The 21,854-nt window shown below is 38.9% G+C and overlaps 3 protein-coding genes across 3 annotated transcripts; all 3 read right to left on the minus strand.

Annotated features, from left to right (window-relative positions):
• Positions 1–2,094: 2,094 nt before the first annotated feature.
• LOC139136824 (sushi, von Willebrand factor type A, EGF and pentraxin domain-containing protein 1-like) lies at positions 2,095–10,056 on the minus strand. The gene is made up of 11 exons (XM_070704660.1): positions 9,904–10,056; positions 9,176–9,346; positions 7,352–8,727; positions 6,511–6,794; positions 6,229–6,296; positions 5,868–6,025; positions 5,182–5,229; positions 4,464–4,637; positions 3,954–4,127; positions 3,245–3,415; positions 2,095–2,803 (listed from the first exon to the last, which is right to left on the minus strand). The coding sequence occupies exons 3-11, from the start codon at positions 8,016–8,018 to the stop codon at positions 2,256–2,258; spliced, it is 2,292 nt and encodes a 763-aa protein (XP_070560761.1). The 5' UTR covers positions 8,019–8,727; positions 9,176–9,346; positions 9,904–10,056; the 3' UTR covers positions 2,095–2,255.
• On the minus strand, positions 8,141–18,391 carry LOC139136272 (sushi, von Willebrand factor type A, EGF and pentraxin domain-containing protein 1-like). Its single transcript, XM_070703999.1, has 13 exons — positions 18,321–18,391; positions 17,631–17,788; positions 17,064–17,111; positions 15,349–15,522; positions 14,774–14,944; positions 13,369–14,610; positions 12,597–12,880; positions 12,275–12,342; positions 11,824–11,981; positions 11,277–11,324; positions 10,408–10,581; positions 9,176–9,346; positions 8,141–8,727 (listed from the first exon to the last, which is right to left on the minus strand). The coding sequence occupies exons 1-13, from the start codon at positions 18,389–18,391 to the stop codon at positions 8,141–8,143; spliced, it is 3,354 nt and encodes a 1,117-aa protein (XP_070560100.1).
• LOC139136826 (CUB and sushi domain-containing protein 3-like) lies at positions 18,105–20,529 on the minus strand. The gene is made up of 4 exons (XM_070704661.1): positions 20,365–20,529; positions 19,341–20,252; positions 18,587–18,922; positions 18,105–18,172 (listed from the first exon to the last, which is right to left on the minus strand). Exons 1-3 carry the CDS (start codon positions 20,498–20,500, stop codon positions 18,657–18,659), a joined length of 1,314 nt encoding a protein of 437 aa, XP_070560762.1. The 5' UTR covers positions 20,501–20,529; the 3' UTR covers positions 18,105–18,172; positions 18,587–18,656.
• Positions 20,530–21,854: the final 1,325 nt, after the last annotated feature.

The raw sequence follows: 21,854 nt of genomic DNA on the forward strand, positions 1-21,854 counted from the left end.
ACTTTCATTTGAATTCATATCTGTTTATGAAAATGCACAGTCTTACCATAATCGTCCTTTTTCGGTTCTTTCGTAGGTTGCGGAGTCGTTGGGACTAAAATACACAAAGAAATGGTGAGAGTGCATTTTGTTGTGTTATCATCACAAAAAGAAACAGAATTAATATGCATACGAGGTCACTATTAGTTTAACAAAATTTCATATCATGACAATTGAAATGCATATCTTTGCTGACATGGTAAAAGGGTTCATTTCAACCAGATTTACTCATTGTTTCATATGCAGAAAAACTCCTATGTTGGAATATAAATAAGTGATGAAGATATATCCTTGACTCACCGACCATGACAAATTCAACAACATCCGTGTTGATGACAAGTTCATCGAAGACATCGGTTTTGTTGACTCCTTCGAAAAATGCTTCAGCGATATCATCCTCTGCAATCTCGGCGTTTTCTTCCACCACAACATCATAAGTAACTTCAACACTGCCCTGGCTGTGAATTTACAATTTCGTTTAATAAATATTTTGTCAAGTTAGCCTCTGTGTAAATAGCATAAATCACAAGTCGCAAGTCATTGTCCTTTCCAGGCATATGGACAGATTTATTGTGAAGTCATATGTATCCTTGAAAATGATGTTGTTTTAGCACTAAAACGGTTAGTGTTAATGGAAAAAAAAAACATGATTGTTGAAATTTATACTCACGTAAATGAATCGACGTTTATGCAATCTACTTGATCTGCAATAGCGGTGGAGTTGAACAGCAGCTTCAACTACAAGGATGAACACGAACACAAATCTGGTTAACTAAGACATACACATTTCATAGTTTTACTGTGATAAAATGGCAACAAGCTTCGCCGCCCATTTAATTAACACTGTGTCTTTAAACTAGCAAGATCAACCGGCACAGAATACTGGCACGACGTACCTTATAGGAAATCTGTGCTGCAGTTTCACTAAATTCACATGACCTTGAATCCACCAATTCATTATTCCATTCAATCCCTGCATCGATTACTAACGTTGATCTGTACGATGGTCCAGTCACTGCTTTCTCACACGATCCCTCAGTGATTGTAGGAGGGCATGTCGGTCTGAAGGTAGTCAATGGAGCACTTGTAGGTCGGTCCTTCTTGTCATCACTCATGTGTTCTGTCGTTTCATATTCTTCGTTTTCTTCTGTAGTAATACCTGGGGATTCTGTTGACGCATCTGCAAGTACAGTTACTTTTTGTAAGAGAACAAGGAACATGATTTACTGTTCTACTTTCTATTCACATAGTCATACACAACGGCATATAAAGTACGTTCCGTGACCTGTAAATATTCAAGTTGATAAAACTGATTAATGATATGAAACAAAGTAAACGACAACAGAAGAGAAACATAAAAGAAATGATTTAAAGCCATAATTACGTACCAATGCAAACGGGGACGACTCCATTCCAGTTTCCATCTTGACAACCAATAACCTCCATTCCGACAAGAACACTTCCGGGTTCACATTGAAAGAAGACCTTTGTACCGTCTGGAAATTCTCCAGTTTCATATTCAGGAATTTCTGGTAGAGAAGGCAGCTGATTCATGTAGGGTAAGTTCAGATAACTGAAGGGGCTCTCAATGGGACTGTGTGGTACTAATATATTTGACGGTGATTGCAGGAAAGGTGACTGTACGCCTTCTTCCGTTTCCTCTTGTCTTCCATCGTCATCATCTGGACGTTGTTCACCTGGTTCCTGTTCTTGCCTATCAGATCTCTCTTCTCCAGAGTCAAATTCGTGCCACGGTATATCTAGATAATTCAGAGGATTTTCCATAGGATTTTGTGGTACCAAAATATCAGCTGGATTCCCCGGGAAAAGACGCTGCATTTCACTTCCCTGAGCCTCGCTTCCGTAGCTCCCATCATAAGGTTGAGGTTCCTCTCCTGCACTATGATCTTCACTTCCGTCCATTTGTGGTAAAGGTAGGTCTAGATAATTGAGTGGATTTTCTATGGGACTTTGTGGTACTAGGATATCGGCAGGAGACTCGGGCAAGCCTGACATTGTGTCATTTAGTGAAGGCCATTGCCTTCCACTTCCCATTTCATCCCCTCGCCAGTCAAGGTTGGAGTTTTCGCCCCCTTCCTCATCATCACTTCCACTTTCATCGGGTAGTTGTCTATCGGAGCCAGCTTCATCCTGCCTCACTCCATTTACAGGCAAATCTAGGTTGTTGAATGGGTTTTCAATCGGACTTTGAGGTATCAAATTATTGCCAGGGAATTCTGGTAAACGGACTGTGTATCATTTTGTTGGGGTCGATTTCTTTCTTCTTCCTCATCATTCTCCCTGCCAATGTTGTGTAACGGTAAGTCTAGATAATTAAGGGGGTTCTCTATCGGACTTTGTGGCACCAGAATATCAGCTGGGGAGTCTGGTAATCCTGATAACGTGTCATTTTGCAATGGTTGTTGTCGTCCCCTTTCCTCATCATGATCCTGGCCTTCTTCGTTGTTGTGCTCGTCCAAAGGTCTCTGCTCACGCGAAGGCAAGTTTAAATAATCAAGAGGGCTATTGAAGGGACTTTGTGGTATCAAAATATCAGCAGGCGATTCTGGCAAGGGCAGCTGACCTCCTTGGTCCGTTTGTTCTGGCTCTTCATCTTTGTCCTTGTCCATGGATGGCCATTCAATATAGGGCTTGTGAGTGAAGTTGCCACTGCCATTGACTATGTATTGCTTTGGTATATCAAAAATGAATACCGGAATTTTACCATCCATATCTTCGGGGAAAGGTGGCCGAGAACATGTCCCTAGTATAGGAAAACGAAAACTCATGTCGTCATTGGAAAGAAAATAAATGTTATCATATAAATGAAGACAACTTAAGAAGGTATAATCAGGTATTGTTGGAAATTTTAAACCTAGTAATCTGTATCTCTAGTATGCGTTTCCTGATTTTATTGAATTTTAAAACAGGGAGCCTTGTTCTTATCTCAAAGCCATATCGAAATATCTGCATTTCAAATAATACATCGTTATAATGGATATTTAATTCTTCAGAGAATTGCTTTGTCAAAACATTGTTGCACACTGTACAACTATTTGTTTCTTAGTGTAATGTCTTGCGTTTCAGCATATTTCAGGGAAACAAAGAACAAAGTAATAAAACATTGTCGAAAAGCTGCTATTGGCCCTCTGATAGACCCGTTTCATATATCAATTAAATCCATGACCCTATACAAGTGTCTTACCGATACAAGATGGCGGAGGAGCAGTCCAGTTGCCGTTGAAACATTTGATATACCGATGGCCAAATAGCTGATAACCATACCGACAGCTGAACTCAACAAATGTACCTGCCCTGTAGTCTGGTTTACCAATCTGAATTCCATTCTCTGGTACTCCCGGGTCACTGCAGTCACCTAATTAAAAAATGTTTACTTTACTAAAAATCCTGGTTTTTCTTTAAAGATTTTATGAGTCTCGTTTTAACTGACTTTTTTCTTTTTTTAATTTTTTTTCCCTTGAATTATAGATAAAGACAGCATGATTCATGATACCAAGCATTCTTTGTATGTCTTCAAGAAGTGGCATTTCTTGTTTGTGCAAACACAATAACATGCCAAGAACATAACAGTTTTTGATATGTTATAAAATTTGATCCTCCAGGAGGATATTCTCGCTTAGCTGCATGTAATAGAATCGTTAGTATCCAAGGTAGCGTAATTTGTGTGAACTTTCCATTACCTTTCAGTTTTCTCTATTTTCGTTTTATGAAAGTGTTAAATGGCATCTACTCAAAGACATTGGCGTTTGTAATGACCCTGAAAGAGTAAACTTAATTATCGATTATAAACATCACTGCATGCAAATTTGAAGCTGTTTATTCTACTTTTAGAGTACACACTAGAACGTAAGAATGAAAGTAGATAGTGCAATAATAAATATCCATTTACTTACGAGAACAGGTCAAGTTTGACAGCGATGGATACCACCTGCCATCATAACACTTTGATGAATTTCGTCCAATCGGAGAATAACCCTCCTGACAACGTAGAGTCACATTGTCACCGTGTCTTCCACTTGTGTTCGTAAACAACCCATACAATGTTCTATTCGGTCTTGGGCAGTCAACTACAAAACAATATTAAAAACTCGCTTTAGATCAATCTCGATTGGAAGACAATGTAACAGACGATTGTGATTAGTAAGTGACAAAATAAATTTATTAGTCTCATTAAATTTAAGGAAGGGTCAGTATTTAAACACTATCTTGTATTTATTTAATAACACTGTCTTGGCAGTTTCAATCAGTGTTCGTATAATATAACATTGTAGCAATGTCACGTAAGACAAACCAGCTTTCATCCATAGTGCTAGTAGGATCTTTTCATAAAACTGCTTCATAAGTAACGTCCTATATATTATATTTCTACATGGAGTAAGTGTTATCATGGCAGATTTACTTACGGGCACATGTCAAGTTTGCTAGCGATGGAACCCACGTGCCATTTTGGCACATTGATGAGTTTCGTCCCATAGGGGTGTAACCGTCCAAACAACGTAATGTAACATTGTCACCGTGTCTGCCACTTGTATTTGTAAACAAACCATGCAATGTTCTGTTTGGCGTAGGACAGATACCTGGTATAAATGCAAAAAACAAAATTCATCGGGCGATAATATTAACGATAAATGTAGTAGGTGTACCCGACAATATCGCTTCAGAAAGTAGGGTTGGTTGATTGGAACATGTATGTAAGGTCAAACGGTTTGAAAACTGCAAAAATTCACCCAGATATTGCCCTTGTGCGAACCAAAATCTACGCCGACCATGGTTCAACTAGGTTAAGATTATGTGGTATCCAGGTGACCAGCAGGTTACCCATGTTCTTTCTATTGCCTAAGAAGTTCTTTCAAGACATAAGGTATCGTTATATTGTCGTCATACTCTCCCGTCCATATTTTCACATTGACAACACAGGGCTTCAGTTGGTCAGAAGCATCCATTGTCGATATGAATAGACAATAGGATGTATCTGTAAATTTTGTATTGCAAAATCGTCCTCATAGTGTTTCTGTACTAAGTTCTGCTGATATTTCAGATCTGAACAATGCTAATTTACACGTAAGGATATCTTTGGAATAATGACTGAAATTCACAAGTCAGTTAAGGGATATATCTTACCATGATCAACTCGTACTGGTTCTCTTGTCGGTCCAACAGTGGTTGGGACTACAAAGCGGAAAAAGTATAGTTTGACTATTTTAGTTTCATTTCGTTAGATTAAGTTAGTTTGTTAGTTTATATATTTTGTCAGCCCAGCTCGTACGCAAAGAAAACACCTGGCGTGTAATTGATTGCTTCATGGTCGAAGAGCTTAAAACGTAAATATACAAAGTCACCACTATGTAATCATTGGAGATGAACGTTTATAATCTGCATTTACTGGGATCATTACTCAAGTAGTGCTCATATATACTTTATAGACTTGTTCTGAGTCTGTATGCATACAAGTATCAAAATATATAGTATAATAAATTGAAGAACTAAACATCAACAAACCGTCGCGCTTAGTGGTAGGGTTTTGCATTGATCGTGGGGTGAACCTTAAATTATGTTTGATGTGGACATTAGCGACAAAAAATCATGACAGAAAATCTCTGTATCAACCACATCTTAGTTAAAGCAAAGAGAGTTCGGCGCTTTAAAGTAACTTACGAATATTCTGGGTAAGATCAAAACTTAAGTGAACTCGGCGCATACATAATAAAGACATTTTCCAACATATCTTAGTGCGATGTTATCAACTTAGACTAGCAACAGTACAGCATTAAATAAGATCTTTTGTATTCGACATACTACCTACTTACCAACTAAAACAAACTCGACAGCTTCAGTGTTTATAACAAGTTCTTTAAAGACATCGGTTTTGTTGACTCCTTCAAAGAATGCCTCTGCTATGTCATCATCCACAATGTTAGCAGCTTCCTCGACAACAACGTCATAAGTGACTTCAACACTGCCCTGACTATAAATTAAGCAATGGGTATAAGATAAAATATGATTTGACATTGACAGTTAAAAGTAAATTAACAGAAACATTTTTGCCAAAATAACTGAAAGTAGGATTTTAACAATGTCGCTTAAATCTACTCGAGGTAAAACTTTCATCATCGATTCATAGCCAATAATATCTGTCATAAAACTATCAAAGCTACAGAGGATACTCACGTGAACGAGTCCACATTAATACAGTCGACTTGATCTGCTATGGACGTTGAATTGAAAAGTATCTTCAACTGAAATAATATGCATGATAATATATTATGTCGTCAATATTCAAGCGGTAATCAATATATCATGATGGGATGGTATAAAAATAATCAAAATGTAGTCTTTTTGCGTATACATATTCAAATCCCTTTGGATTTATATTTTCAAATTGATCATGTCGCATTTAAATTCCATACAATCTTTGTCTTATCCTTTGGATACCAAGACAACATTATGTACCTTATAGGATATCTGTGCTGCAGTTTCACCAAATTCACAGGACCTTGAATCCACCAATTCATCATTCCATTCAATCCCTGCATCAATGACTAACGTTGATCTGTACGATGGTCCAGTCACTGCGTTCTCACACGATCCCTCGGTGATTGTCGGAGGGCACGTAGGTCTGAATGTAGTCGATGGACCACTTGTTGGTCGGTCCTTCTTGTCATCAACCATGTGTTCTGTCGTTTCATATTCTTCGTTTTCTTCTGTTGTAATACCGGGGGATTCTGTTGACACATCTGCAAGTACAGATTTTTCTTGTAAGAGAACTACTAACAGAATATTGACTTAAGCGATATAATTTGTACACTATGTAATCTTGTGAAGTTGAGGATGAGTTCCATTTTCTTTTGGGTTGTCTGTATTATAGAGAACTGAGACAGGAACACTTACCAGTGAATTTTCACACAGAAGTGAATATTCTTAAATTCACAGGACTTGAGCAGACAAAACGGCCGAAAACTTTACTCAATCTCCATAAATTTGTGTTCAAGGCTTTTTCCGAGAGAAAAACAGTACATGTTGAATAATGTATCGCTATATTTATGTATGACTTTATTGTATATATGATTTTTTCCCGAAACTTGTATATGGGCCGGAGGCATTATAATATATAAAAAACTAACATGATTGACTATTCAACTTTCTACTCACAGAGTCATTCACAACATCATATAAAGCACGTTCCAAGAAGTGCAAAAGTCCATAGTTGATTAAATTGATCGATGATATGAAACGAAATAAAGACAGCAGAAGAGTCACTTAAAAGAAATGATTTAACGCCATGATTACGTACGAATACAAACGGGTACGACTCCATTCCAGTTTCCATCTTGACAACCAATAACTTCCATTCCGACAAGAACACTTCCTGGTTCACATTGAAAGAAGAGCTTTGTACCGTCTGGAAATTCTCCAGTTTCATATTCAGGAATTTCTGGTAGAGATGGCAATTGATTCATGTAAGGTAAGTTCAGATAACTGAAGGGGCTCTCAATGGGACTGTGTGGTACCAAGATATTTGACGGCGATTGCAGGAATGGTGACTGTACGCCTTCTTCCGTTTCCTCTTGTCTTCCATCGTCATCATCTGGACGTTGTTCATCTGGTTCCTGTTCTTGCCTATCAGATCTCTCTTCTCCAGAGTCAAATTCGTGCCACGGTATATCTAGATAATTCAGAGGATTTTCAATAGGATTTTGTGGTACCAAAATATCTGCTGGATTCATTGGGAAAGGTGGCCACATATCACTCCCCTGAGCCTCGCTTCCGTCGTTCCCATCATCAGGTTGAGGTTCTTCTCCTGCACGACGATCTTCATTTCCGTCCATTTGTGGTAAAGGTAGGTCTAGATAATTGAGTGGATTTTCCATGGGATTTTGTGGTACTAGGATATCGGCAGGAGACTCGGGCAAGCCTGACATTGTGTCATTTAGTGAAGGCCATTGCCTTCCACTTCCCATTTCATCCCCTCGCAAGTCAAGGTTGGGGTTTTCGCCCCCTTCCTCATCATCACTTCCACTTTCATCGGGTAGTTGTGTAACGGAGCCAGCCTCATCCTGCCTCACTCCATTTACAGGCAAATCTAGGTTGTTGAATGGGTTTTCAATTGGACTTTGTGGTACCAAATCATTGCCAGGGAATTCTGGTAAACAGACTGTGTATCATTTTGTTGGGGTCGATTTCTTTCGTCTTCCTCATCATTCTCCCTGCCAATGTTGTGTAACGGTAAGTCTAGATAATTAAGGGGGTTCTCTATCGGACTTTGTGGCACCAGAATATCAGCTGGGGAGTCTGGTAATCCTGATAACGTGTCATTTTGCAATGGTTGTTGTCGTCCCCTTTCCTCATCATGATCCTGGTCTTCTTCGTTGTTGTGCTCGTCCAAAGGTCTCTGCTCACGCGAAGGCAAGTTTAAATAATCAAGCGGGCTATTGAAGGGACTTTGTGGTATCAAAATATCAGCAGGCGATTCTGGCAAGGGAAGTTGACCTCCTTGGTCCGTTTGTTCTGGCTCTTCATCTTTGTCCTTGTCCATGGATGGCCATTCAATATAGGGCTTGTGAGTGAAGTTGCCACTGCCATTGACCATGTATTGCTTTGGTATATCAAAAATGAATACCGGAATTTTACCATCCATATCTTCGGGGAAAGGTGGCCGAGAACATGTCCCTAGTATAGTAAAACGAAAACTCATGTCGTCATTGGAAAGACAGTTAATTTGACCGTATAAATGCAATTAAAAACTAAAAAGATATCAATTATTATTGTAGATTTTAAATCTAGTAAACTGTATCTTTAGTTTGAGTTTCCTGCTTTTAATTCTAGTGTGTTTTGTTCTTACCTCAAACCCATATCGAAATATCTGCTTTTCAAATAATTAGTGTTATGCCAAATATGTCGTTAACAATGGATGTTTAATTCTTCAGAGAAATCCTTTGTCAAAACAACATTGCACATTGTACAAATATTTGTTTCTAAGTGTAACGCCTTGAGTTTCACCATATTTCACGGAAACAAAGACCAAAGTAATAAAACATTGTCGAAAAGCTGCTATTGGCCCTCTGATAGACCCGTTTCATATATCAATTCAATCCATGACCCTATACATGTGTCTTACCGATACAAGATGGCGGAGGAGCAGTCCAGTTGCCGTTGAAACATTTGATGTACCGATGGCCAAACAGCTGATAACCATATCGACAGCTGAACTCAACAAATGAACCTGCCCTGTAGTCTGGTTTACCAATCTGAATTCCATTCTCTGGTACTCCCGGGTCACTGCAGTCACCTAATGCAAAAAAGGTTACTTTAATAAAAATCCTGGTTTTTCTTTAAAGATATGAGTCTCCTTTTAACTGGCTTTTTTCTTTCTTTTTGTCCTTTAATTATCGATAAAGACAACGTGATTCACGATACCCGGCATTCTTTGTATGTACTTCTAAAATTGACAATTCGATCTTGTTCAAAGACAATAGCATGCCAGACTAGTTCTTTTATTTTCTAAAGTGTAGGAACAAAATGGTTAACGTATGAAATAAAATTTGATCATCAAGGAGCATATGCTCACTTGGTTGCATGCGATAGAAACATTAGAATCCGCGGTTGCGTAATTTGTGTGAACTTTCCATTACCTTTCAGTATTTCTCTATTTTTGTTTTATGAAAGTGTTTAATGTCATTTAATAATAACAAATAGGCGTTTGTAATGACCCAGAAAGACAAAATGTAATTATCGACCACTCACATCACTGCATTTTAATTTTAAAGCTGTTATTACAGTACTTAAAGAGTACACCACAACTTAAGAATGATAAGATAGTGCAATAATAAACATCCATTTACTTACGAGAACAGGTCAAGCTTGACAGTGATGGATACCACCTGCCATCGTAACACTTTGATGAATTTCGTCCGATCGGAGAATAACCCTCCTCACAACGTAGATTTACATTGTCACCGTGTCTTCCACTTGTGTTCGTAAACAACCCATACAATGTTCTATTCGGTCTTGGGCAGTCAACTACAAAACAATATTAAAAACTCGCTTTAGATCAATCTCGATTTGATGACAGTATAACAGAAGATTGTGATCAAAAAGTGAAAAACAAGTTTATCAGTCTCATTTGAATTTTAGAAGGGTCAGTATTTAACGAAGATTGAAATGAAGAGCAACACTATCTTAAGAGTTTCAATCAGTGTTCGTATAATATAACATTGTACCGATGTCATGTCAAACAAACAACTTTCATCTATAATGCTAGTAGGAGTTTTTCATAAAACTGCTTCATAAGTAACATCCATATATTATATTTCTACATGGAGTAAGTGTTATCTTGACAGATTTACTTACGGGCACATGTCAAGTTTGCTAGCGATGGAACCCACGTGCCATTTTGGCAAATTGATGAGTTTCGTCCCATAGGGGTGTAACCGTCCAAACAACGTAATGTAACATTGTCACCGTGTCTGCCACTTGTATTTGTAAACAAACCATACATGGTTCTGTTTGGTGTAGGACAAATACCTTTAAAATACGAAAAGTGCGATGACATTTAATGATAGAAATCATATTGTAATTGATAACATTGAGTCAGATTGGCTTTGGTTGGTTGGAAGCATGTATGTTAATATCCTTTCTGGTTGGAAAATTGCCAAAAAGTTGCCTTTTATTGCCCTTTTTCCGATCGGAACCAAAATCTACTCCTACCAGGTATAAACTGGGTTAACGTGATGCAATTGCAAGGTAACCAGCTGGTCACCGTCCTTTCTTTCCATTGCCGAAGGAGTTATTTGAAGACTTAACGTATCGTTATATAGTAATAATACATTGCCTTCTATATTTTCAAATTAACAACACAGGGTGTCAGTTGGTTAGAATCATTAACTCTCTCAACGCTGCATCTCGGTACGAATAGGTAAAATGTATCTATAAACTTGATTTATCTTTTTTTATATTAACTTTTATATGTTTAGAGTGTAGATGGCTTTGAATGTGTCTGGAATAAAGAACCTTTGTTAACAAATCCTTTCACAAGTTGTGCTTGTTTTACTTCAACGACGGCAAGATTGAGGTCCTTCTTCCAACATAGCTCTCAGAATGCCTGTACACAATTCGATACGAGAACGATATTCATGAGATCTCTATGATCTTAATCTTTATAAACAAGGATATCTTTAGAATAGTGACTGAAAATAACAGTGAGTTAAGGCATATCTTACCACGCTCAGGCCGCACTGGTTCTCTTGTAGGTACAACTGTGGTTGGGACTGTAGAGCGGAAACCAGATAGTTCGAAGAATTTAGTTTCGTTTCGTAAGATTTGTTTGTATAATGTGCGATAGGAGCTCGTAAGCAAAGAAAATACATGGCGTCTTAATTACTTCATGTTCGAAGAGCGTGAAACATAAAGATACGAAACTATCACCCGAAAAATATTTGGGTACCTATAAAAGTCTGCATTTTACTGATATTTAATGATATGGAAAAATTGTACAAATATTAACATATTTGTTCGATGCGAACAACAATCGCAGAACACAATTATGACAGAAATGTTTCTGTTATTTATAAATGATCAACAAATAAAGCGAAGAATAACTTACGAATATTCTCGATCTAATCGAACCTTAAGTTGAACTTGACGCATGAAATCCATAAAGAGAATTCCAAGAATGACACGTTGTCGGAAATCTTAGTGTCATATTATCCACTCAGCCCCCGTTACCAACAACATGAAATAAGATCTTGTGTTAGAGTTCCTACTTACCCACCAAAACAAACTCGACAGCTTTTGTGTTTACAACAAGCTCTTCAAAGACATCGGTTTTGTTGACTCCTTCAAAGAATGCCTCTGCTATGTCATTCTCTGCGATGTCAGCGGTTTCCTCGACAACAACGTCATAAGTGACTTCAACACTGCCCTGACTGTCAATTAAAGGATCAAGTATATATCAATATATGATTTGACATTAAACCCACATGTGGACTTAATCCAAAAATTTAGCAACATATTTATATAATGATTGCAATTTCAAAAGAAGACAAAAGACAGAAACGCCTCATAATCTTCTTAACATCTCAGTTAATCCCGATCCCGGGCCTTTCCGAGCCGGATTTTAACGATTTGGACAAAATCAGAGGAAATCTTCATTATATGATAAATCACAAAACCAGTATTCCTATTTGTTGAAACTTAGTATGCCGGAGAGAAAACTTACGTGAAAGAATCCACATTTATGCAGTTGACCTGATCAGCTATTGACGTTGAATTGAAAAGTGTCTTCAACTGAAATAAAAATAATAAGTGAATAAAGGTATATCAATATAAAGATACGACAATTTGGTGGTCAATGTTTAGGAAATGAATATGTCCTTAGGCGATGGTATGCATTTTAAACTAGTATTTCGATTTACATATACTCATTTACTCATTTAGGGCCATTATGATTGGCATTTTTGCATCGATCGTGTTTATGTTGCATATTACGTTTCACAACACTTACCGTGCTAAGTTTGGACATCGATAACAATGTATTGTACCTTGTATGATATCTGTGCTGCAGTTTCACCAAATTCACATGACCTTGAATCCACAAATTCATCATTCCATTCAATCCCTGCATCGATGACCAGCGTTGATCTGTACGATGGTCCCGTCACTGCGTTCTCACACGATCCCTCGGTGATTGTCGGAGGACAAGTCGGTCTGAAGGTTGTAAACGGAGTACTCGATGGTTTTTCCTCGTCGTCATCAATCAAGCGTTCGGTCGTTTCATAATCGAAGTTTTCTTGTGTAATTACGTCCGGGGACTCTGTTGACACATCTAGAAATTAAAACCTGGTGCGTCATTTTGAGTTTCATGGGATGCTGTAGACGGACAGCAAGCTTGCAGAATGTCAATGTTTTAGTGACGACGCTAAATATATGCTGCGTACCATGTTAAAATTTAATCAATTCCATCAACTACCAGAAGGTAAATCACTTTAGTTATCGAGATGGGATATCCGGGACATGTGAGATGGGCTTAAAATATCATATAAAAATGCTCGTGTTTGTTAACCATGTCATTAAAATTAAGTATCGTCTACGTCAATTATTTGGAGACAATAACAGCTGGGTACTTGTGTAGTAAAAGAAGAAATTAACGCTATTATAACATAGCCTTTCATTAATATCAACATGTAGAAAACGGTGTAATTTTGCTATTAAGTTCTAAATTTGTGATTGGAGCTTTCATTTTATCAAACACATCATGAAAAAAATAATTCACCAGCTTAAAATTATCAAAGGACGTTCTTACTTGTAACTTACCAACACAAACGGGCACCATGCCATTCCAGCCCCCATTCTGACATCCAATAACTTCCATTCCTATCAGAGTTTTCCCAGGTCCACATTCAAAGAACACTTGTGTACCATCGGGAAACTCTCCAGGCCCGTACCTCGGAATTTCAGGCGCAGAGGGCGTTGTATCGCCATCCTGTTCTTTTTCATCTTTCTCGTCCTGTGGTTCTTCATGACTTCCATCATCATATCCGGGCCACTGCCAGTCGGGTTGGCGCTGTCCCGGTGGCAATTCGTTTACAGGCAAATTAAGGTAATTGAGAGGGCTTTCGATTGGATTCCGAGGTACCAAAATATCACCAGGATTCTCGAGGAAAGGTGGTTGCATGTCACTCCCTCGGTCTTCTTCTCGTTCCAAATATTCATCCAGTGATTCTTCTTGGCGCCCCTCAGATTGCTCTTCGTCTCTGCCCTCAGATGGTTCTTCGTCTCTGCCGATATCGGGTAAAGGCAAGTCTAGATAATTCAGAGGGGTTTCAATCGGACTGTGAGGTACCAATATGTCAGCCGGAGATTCTGGTAAGTTCGGCAGTGAACCATTTCGTCGAGGCTGATCTTCCTGATCGTTTCGCTCGTCCTCGCGGTCAGATTGCTGAGGTTCTCTTTCTGATCCGACTTGTGGTAATTCAAAATTATTAAAGGGATTTTCGTTCGGTAAAATGATATCAGTTTGGGGGTCCGATAGGCCTGGCTCAGTGTCATTTCGTACGGGCCGCTGCATATCGTCTTCATTTTGTCGGCGAGGTACAAGTATGTCGTCTGGCGAATTTGGTAACATTGATTCCGAGTCGTTTCTGTGACCTTGCTCTCTACCGTTCGGATCATCTCGGGTTTCTTCAAGTTCACCCTCGTCCTCTGTCGGATCTTCACGTTGTTGCCCGGCCTGTCCTATTCCACTAAAAGGCAGGTCTAGGTAATTGAAGGGACTATCAATAGGACTGTGTGGTACCAGAATATCAGCTGGAGATTCTGGCAATAGAGGCGACATTTCATCTCCTTGGTTTGGTTCTTCTCTTCCGTTTTGTTGTTCGTCACCTGGCCTTTGTCCATCGCTGTTATTGTTGTTCGCTCCTTCTTGCGTCCTGTTGCGAAAGGGCGCTGCAGTACTTCTGGTGTCGATCTCACGTATATATTTTGACGGTACATCGAAAACGAAAACTGGTACGTAATCACCAGAACCAGCAGGAACCTCTGGAAGAAGGCAAGTACCTACAACACGCAAAATAAACAAATATTTTCAACTTTAATGTAATTTGCAGTGACTGACCTTTGTAAAACCGAAAGCAGCAAAATTTGACACTAAAATAATTAACAGTTTAGCTTATGAAACAATATGGCAGCAATCAATATTGAAATTAATGGTGATTCCTACCGATGCATGATGGCAAAGGGGCACTCCAGTTTCCATTAATACATTTGGCGTATCGATGACCTAGCAGCTGATAGCCATATTGACAGCCGAACTCGACCGAAGATCCCGCTTTGTAGTCAGACATACCGATCTGAAGTCCGCTCTCAGGCTCCCCTGGATCACTGCAATCAACTGTTTTAGAAAATGAATTGCACAATTATAATTTGGGTGGACTTACGGTGAAAGACAATTACTCGTAGTTAAAATTCTGCAGCCTATACTATATTATGTCTCGATCAAATATTTTGCTGCATTTGCGCCATCAATATACTGGTATGATATAATGGCAATCATAGTCTGTCGAAAGTCATCAAGACATCTAAAATAAGAATAAATAATATAATATCAGCTATTTAACTTCAATATTTGTTATACTATCTGTACTGTCGCCGATAAGCGTTTGATTGATGGCTGCATGTTGAGTCTTTAGGAAATGAAAGCACTAACAATGAAAACAGCACAACGGCGATGTTCAGTATTTGAGCGCAGATCAAAAACAACGAACTGTAAAGAGAATCTGACTATTAAACACTTACGAGCACACGTCAAGTTAGATAGCGGTGGATACCACATGCCGTCGTAACACTTTGATGAGTTTCGTCCTATCGGTGAGTAACCGTCTTGACAATGTAAATTTACGTTGTCGCCGTGCCTTCCACTTGCATTGGCAAACAATCCATGCAATGTTCTGTTTGGTCTAGGGCAATCACCTTCCAAATGATGGAAATTGGAATCCATGAATTGTACCCAACAAAACATATATATATGAAAACTGAAACTTAAAGTCATAACGGCGTTTACAATTTCACTGTGCTTGGTTTTGTTCGGTTTAGACCGTTTACACATCGAACACCAGTTATATATCGCTAAAAGTAAATGTTTGGATCGTCCGAACTGACAGAATATTCAAAAGTCAAACTTTTAGCAGAACATTATGTATGGAGCTTACGTAAAATGATAACCTCGCCATGTACCTTTATGATGTCATTCGATTTGTCTAGGTACAGAGGTCTACTAAAGTAAATATGGCAATCTCTCTCTCTCTCTCTCTCTCTCTCTCTCTCTCTCTCTCTCTCTCTCTCTCTCTCTCTCTCTCTCTCTCTCTCTCTCTCTCTCTCTCTCATCATTGATAACAGAAAAGTGATTGTCTCCGCTTCAATGATGGTACATGGACTGATCCATTTTACCGATTCCTTGCGCTTCTCATCTTGATGAAACTTTGTGTCTCAACCTTTCATCTTCATTGCTTTCACACACATTTGCTAATCTGAAGAGGTAGAGCCTGCATAAATGTTTTTAATTGTCATATTAATATCTGGTGTATGTTTGTATTTGAACTTCGACGTTGACTAAAGTTACTCACGGAGACACTTCACATTTGAAAGGGATGGTAACCACGTTCCGTTGTAACAAACTGAGGAATTTGATCCAATCAATGTGAAACCTTCGTCACAGAAGACAGAAACCCTATCGCCATCCCTTCCAAACCGTTCTATGGAAACTCCAGCTGGCATTTCTAGTGGAATTTGGCATCTCACTGCAAGACGAGATTCATTGGCAAAAATCATCATTGTTTTAAAGGTTTACCTTTACACGGAGGCAAAAACATGATGCTAAGCATTTTTGCAAAGTTTGAAAAGACTTTGCTTCAAGTTACCTAACATACTATTAGAAAGAGTGCAGAACGTTTGCCTACAGTTTAATATAGTATTATTAAGTGGTTTGAATGTTGATGTTATAAAAAGTTTACTTGAAGATCGCATATCATAACAATACAACAATCATTTAATTTAAATAAAGTTGTACTTTGCAAAGAGAGCACTTTTAGTAAAGCCAAAAAGAAATTGTGCTGTTCCAATAACATGGTTTTCAAAAATATGGTAGGTAGGTCGGCAGGAATTTTTTCCCCGAAATATATTTATTTTTAAATATGAATTTTTCAGGGGTTCAGGGCGTCCAACAGTGGCCACAACATTTCCAGAAAAATGTATCATACATATACATGTAAAAGGGAAAAAACCATAAAATACATCCTTGTTCAAGCAAAAATCAAATGCCAAGTAACGAACGCGTGGTTTTACGGGTTCTTTCTTTCTTTTATTTTTACTTCCGTGTTTACGTAGCTCTATAAAGTAAGGGTTGGCAGGTAAAAAAAATAGGGCAAGTCAGGTTATCGGAACAGCAGAATTACTTTGTTCGGCCTATACCTTGTTGTGCTCGTTTCTATCACAGAAATCTTATGATATCTTACCTCTTTGATCTGGCTCTGGTTCTTGTGTCGGCATTACTGTTGTTGGAACTGAAATAAAAAATAACCAAAAGTGTTATTGCACTTGGCCTTTGTTAAACAAATTTGAATTACGATCATTAATTTACAATGCACCTCGAAAGTAAAAGCCTTTAACTTTTGCGCAAACTTTCCTCAACTTATGAAACTAGGAATGAAAATCAGGGGTCACAGTACAATGTTTGGAGCTAATGTAATCAAATTACTAATTCAAAATGGCCGTCATTCCTGTCCTGACTTTACGTGGAAAATAAAACTTTTGATTTTCGACAAACCAAGATGACAAAACATATTTCTTATTCCAAGAAAGCACGTGTGCTAGATTAAGAAAGAATTGTAAAAATTTCAGTCGGAAAATCTGTTCCGGAGGCGCATTCCACTTGATTACTAAGTACAATTTAAGTACAATTTCAGTACAATTCAGAAAAAAAGATGCCGATTTCATGAAAGATAATGGTCACGTGGTCGCCTTGAATAATGTAATGCGTACAGTTACTGCCAATGAGAAATGATATTTGAATTGCAACTCACCAACCAGGACGAACTCCACCGTCTCCGTGTTGACAGCCAGTTCCTGGAAAGCTTCGGTCTTGTTGAGTCCTTCAAAGAACGCTTCGGCGATGTCAGTCTCCATGATCTCAGCTTCGTCTTCTACCACAACGTCGTACGTGACTGCGACACTACCCTTGCTGTGAATTGGAGGCAAACGTGAACGACTTAGGATGGCAAAATTGATATTGTGGGAAACGATTTCAAACTTGACTAACTTCAAGATGTTGTTTTGCTGCCGCTTGTTTCGACATCGTTCTGGAACTGTACATATCGTGGCTCAGATATAGGTAAGAGGCCAACCGTGAATGTAGTTATTATAAGCAAATCGTGTGTTTAAGCGTAAAGGTATTTTTTGTCAACATCATTTACAAAGTCCATTTTTGCGAACTTTCTTGATTTGGTTCAACTGTTACGGGGCAAGACGCATAAAAATAATGATGGCATTATACTCACGTAAAAGAGTCAACGTTTATGCAGTCCACCTGATCGGCTATCGAGGTTGAATTGAAAAGCGTCTTCAACTAGATGAAGTAAGAAATTAAAAAGAAATCAATGACACATTATTTCTTCTTCTTTACTCCGAAGTAATTTAATGCTGCATTAATTCGGTACACATGTCGGCAATCAAACTGCTTTGATAAAATACGGCATTTTGTATACTGGGCTCACAAGCGCTCGTTAGCTGGGTAGTCTGCTAAATCGATCGATTTTCTACTTGATCTATCGATCCCATAGTCCATATTCCCGCCACTGTAACCTAAAGTATTTAGTATTCGGGAGTATTTAGGTTGCAGTGGCGGGCATATTGACTACGGTATAGATAGATCGAGAGTAAATCAATCGATTTAGCAGACTACCCAGCTACGAGCGGATATAATACTATACAGACATCATGTATATGTATGATAGTAAAAATTCCTATCTCAGGTGAGTACCTTGTAAGATATCTGTGCAGCAGTTTCACCAAATTCACATGACCTTGAATCCACTAATTCATCATTCCATTCAATCCCTGCATCGATGACCTAACGTTGATCTGTACGATGGTCCGGTCACTGCGTTCTCACACGATCCCTCGGTGATTGTCGGAGGGCATGTAGGTCTGAAGGTAGACTTTTCGGGAATATCGCCCTCTACTGTTGAGTAATCCACGGTCTTTTCGCTGCGCGATGGACTGCGAGCTCCACCGTCAAGCGGTTTGTCGTCGTGCCACATAGGTTTTGTTGTTTCATGTCTAGCATTTTCGTCTTCTGGTGCCGGCGTAGATTGTCCTGGGGAGTGACCAGCGTAACAGTTATTGCATAAACTGATGAATACGGAATGCTTAAGAAACTTCGTTTTGTTTCATCAGATACATGCTATCAGTGGTGTTAAAATGAGAAATTCACCCAACGCAAATGTGTTGAAAGTTAATTTTCAAATACAGAAAAAAACAACAGAGAAACATAGTACACAATTTTAGGCCATGATTATTGTCTATTGATAATAACTCAACGGTTGATTTGCATATTCAAACATTGTTCATTAATTTGTGCATAAAGCAAACGATAAACGGAAAATTATAATGAAATTATCTTGTTAGAAACGTGATAAGGGAGCTGGAAACACGCTTGCAAAGTCGATATAAATATACGATCGAATACATATTTATTGTGAAATACACAAAATATAATAAATAATGCTACATACCCACACATATTGGAACTATTCCATTCCAGCGCCCATTATGGCAACGGATAACTTCCATGCCGACAAGCACAGTTCCAAGGTCACACTCGAAGAAAAACTTAGTTCCCTCCGGAAATTCCCCGGGCCCATACTCGGGACTCTCTGGCATAGGAGTGGGGCGGTTTCTCATAGGTTGATCATCGAAGGGGTCCCCTATGAAACCGTTTGATACTGACATATCGGACGGATATTCAGAGAAGGACAGTTGCATGTCGCTGTCTTGTGGAGGTGGTCTTCTCTCATCTTCTGTTGGGGGATTCATTGGCATACGGGTACCAGCTGCGGAGTCTGGGAAAGGGGGCCGCATGCCTCCCTCTTGGTCCTGCTGTCCTCTGTCATCTTGTCGCTCTGATTGCGATTCACGTTCATTGTCAGATTGTCCTTCGTTTCCTTCAGGTTCGGGTAGGGGCAAATCTATATTATTCATAGGGTTCTCAATGGGACTCTGCGGTCGTGAGTTACTATTAGGAATTCCAGGTGCATCGAACTGCGTTGATCGTTGATCATTTTCGGACTCTCCGCCCTCTCGTCTCTGCTCTCCGCCATCAGAAGTGCTTTGTCCTCTGTCGCGCTCGTGTAGAGGCAAATCTAAGTAGTTCAGATGGCTATCGATGGGATCAATGGGCACAAGGACATCAGACTGCCATGACATATCGTTTTCTTGAGGCCATTCAAGTTCATCCCGTCCCGGCTGCCACTCTGGTTTCCTTTCACTGTACTCAAGTTCGTTTTCGCCATAATGCTCCTCTCCCTTATCTGGTCGTGAACCGTCCGCATACTTAAAGGCGTCGAAGAACTTTGAGGGCACATTCAAAATGAAGAACGGGATAACGTCGTCGGCGTTTTCCGGAAGTGTTGGCCGCATACACGTTCCTGTAAGTGACATACTAAATATTTGTTTCTGCAAAAACTTTCAAGTTTTCTAAGTTCTCCGATTAGAAATCAAATATCAATAATTAAGTTTGCCGATGAGTTGCGCACTTACCGATGCATGCCGGGAGAGGAGAACTCCAGCTGCCATCAATGCATTTCATAAAGCGATGACCGTGAAGCTTGTAACCGTGGCGACATTCGAATTCCACCCATGATCCTGCTTTGTAACTTGGTTTGCCGACCTGCATACCGTGGTTAGGTACGCCTGGATCGCTGCAGTGCTCTGTTGCGAATTGAAAGAAGCGTTTAAAAGCGTTGAGCGTTTAAAATGTCAATAACTGGAAAGTATCGAGGTTTTATACGGAACTTTTTATAACGTCACAAATATGGTGATTTATAATGAATTTCTAAATAATCAAATGGGGAAGCGTTAACGGACAAACAGACAAAAGGCCGTACAACAGAATATTCTTTAAAGCTATGCCGATTGTTTCCAAACTTCTGGTGTAATATTTTCTGAACATCAAAAGTTGTGAATAATTTGCACACTAAAGACTGGCAAACTTTAATCTTCAAATCGAAACCAGGTATTGGCGTTCATTCTGCTTTTGCGTACCATAAAGGAAAATATTTCATGGCCATTGCAATAGTTTTTATTACAGATTCAATGCAAAAAGGAAGAGGAATGAATTAAGAAAAGTCAGTTTTCATGGGTAACGTAACGGAAGTTTATAAAAATGGCCGTTAAACCTGTACTGCTAATATAGACTTATGTATTTATTTATTTAGTGTGGAGAAATGAACGGCGTACGACGACCCATTTCTTCAATCTTCTAGCGATCTTTATTTATAAAACTGACAGCTACCACCAGCAATGCACAGATTGCTTTCTTCAGGGAAGGCAATCTCCCCTGGGGAAGGCAATCCGTGCATTGCTGAAACACTTCGTTTTATAAATAAAGATCGTCTTTCGTCTTTCATTTCTCCACACTGTGTCGAGACTTTGCTGTACGTCCGCTTCTTCCTGATGACTTTAATAGTTGGAGAGGACTGAACCTATTTCTTGGAATTCTATTTATTTATTTATTTATTTATTTTTATTTATTTATTTATTTATTTATTTATTTATTTATTTATTTATTTATTTATTTATTTATCTATTTATTTATTTATTCATTCATTCATTCATTCATTCATTTATTACTCATCCAACAGGCGAACCAAATTAAAGGATGAGGTACCAAAACCACTACCCCAATGGAGCAGTGAGGAGTAAAGTGCCTTGCTCAGGGACACAACACCGTGCTAGAGTCTCGAACTCACCGTCCAATAGTGAGTCCGTTACTTTTGACCTTCCAGGTCTCGAAACTCACCATGGTACTCTAACCACTAACCCACGGTGGCTCCTCAAAAAAAAACTATTTTGCAACACTGCCTCTGCGCCAACGTACCAGAAATCAGCTTAGCAAGGGACTTTCCCCTGTGATTAAACATCAAAACAACCTTGAAGGGGCTTACAGAAGGGATTAGGTTTGCTGTAACCAAAATATAGTATATTCTACCTGGAGAGAAGAAGGTTAGGGACACAAGGAAGTCTTTTCC

Source organism: Ptychodera flava, chromosome 7, assembly GCF_041260155.1.
Source record: "Ptychodera flava strain L36383 chromosome 7, AS_Pfla_20210202, whole genome shotgun sequence".
Lineage (NCBI taxonomy): Eukaryota > Metazoa > Hemichordata > Enteropneusta > Ptychoderidae > Ptychodera > Ptychodera flava.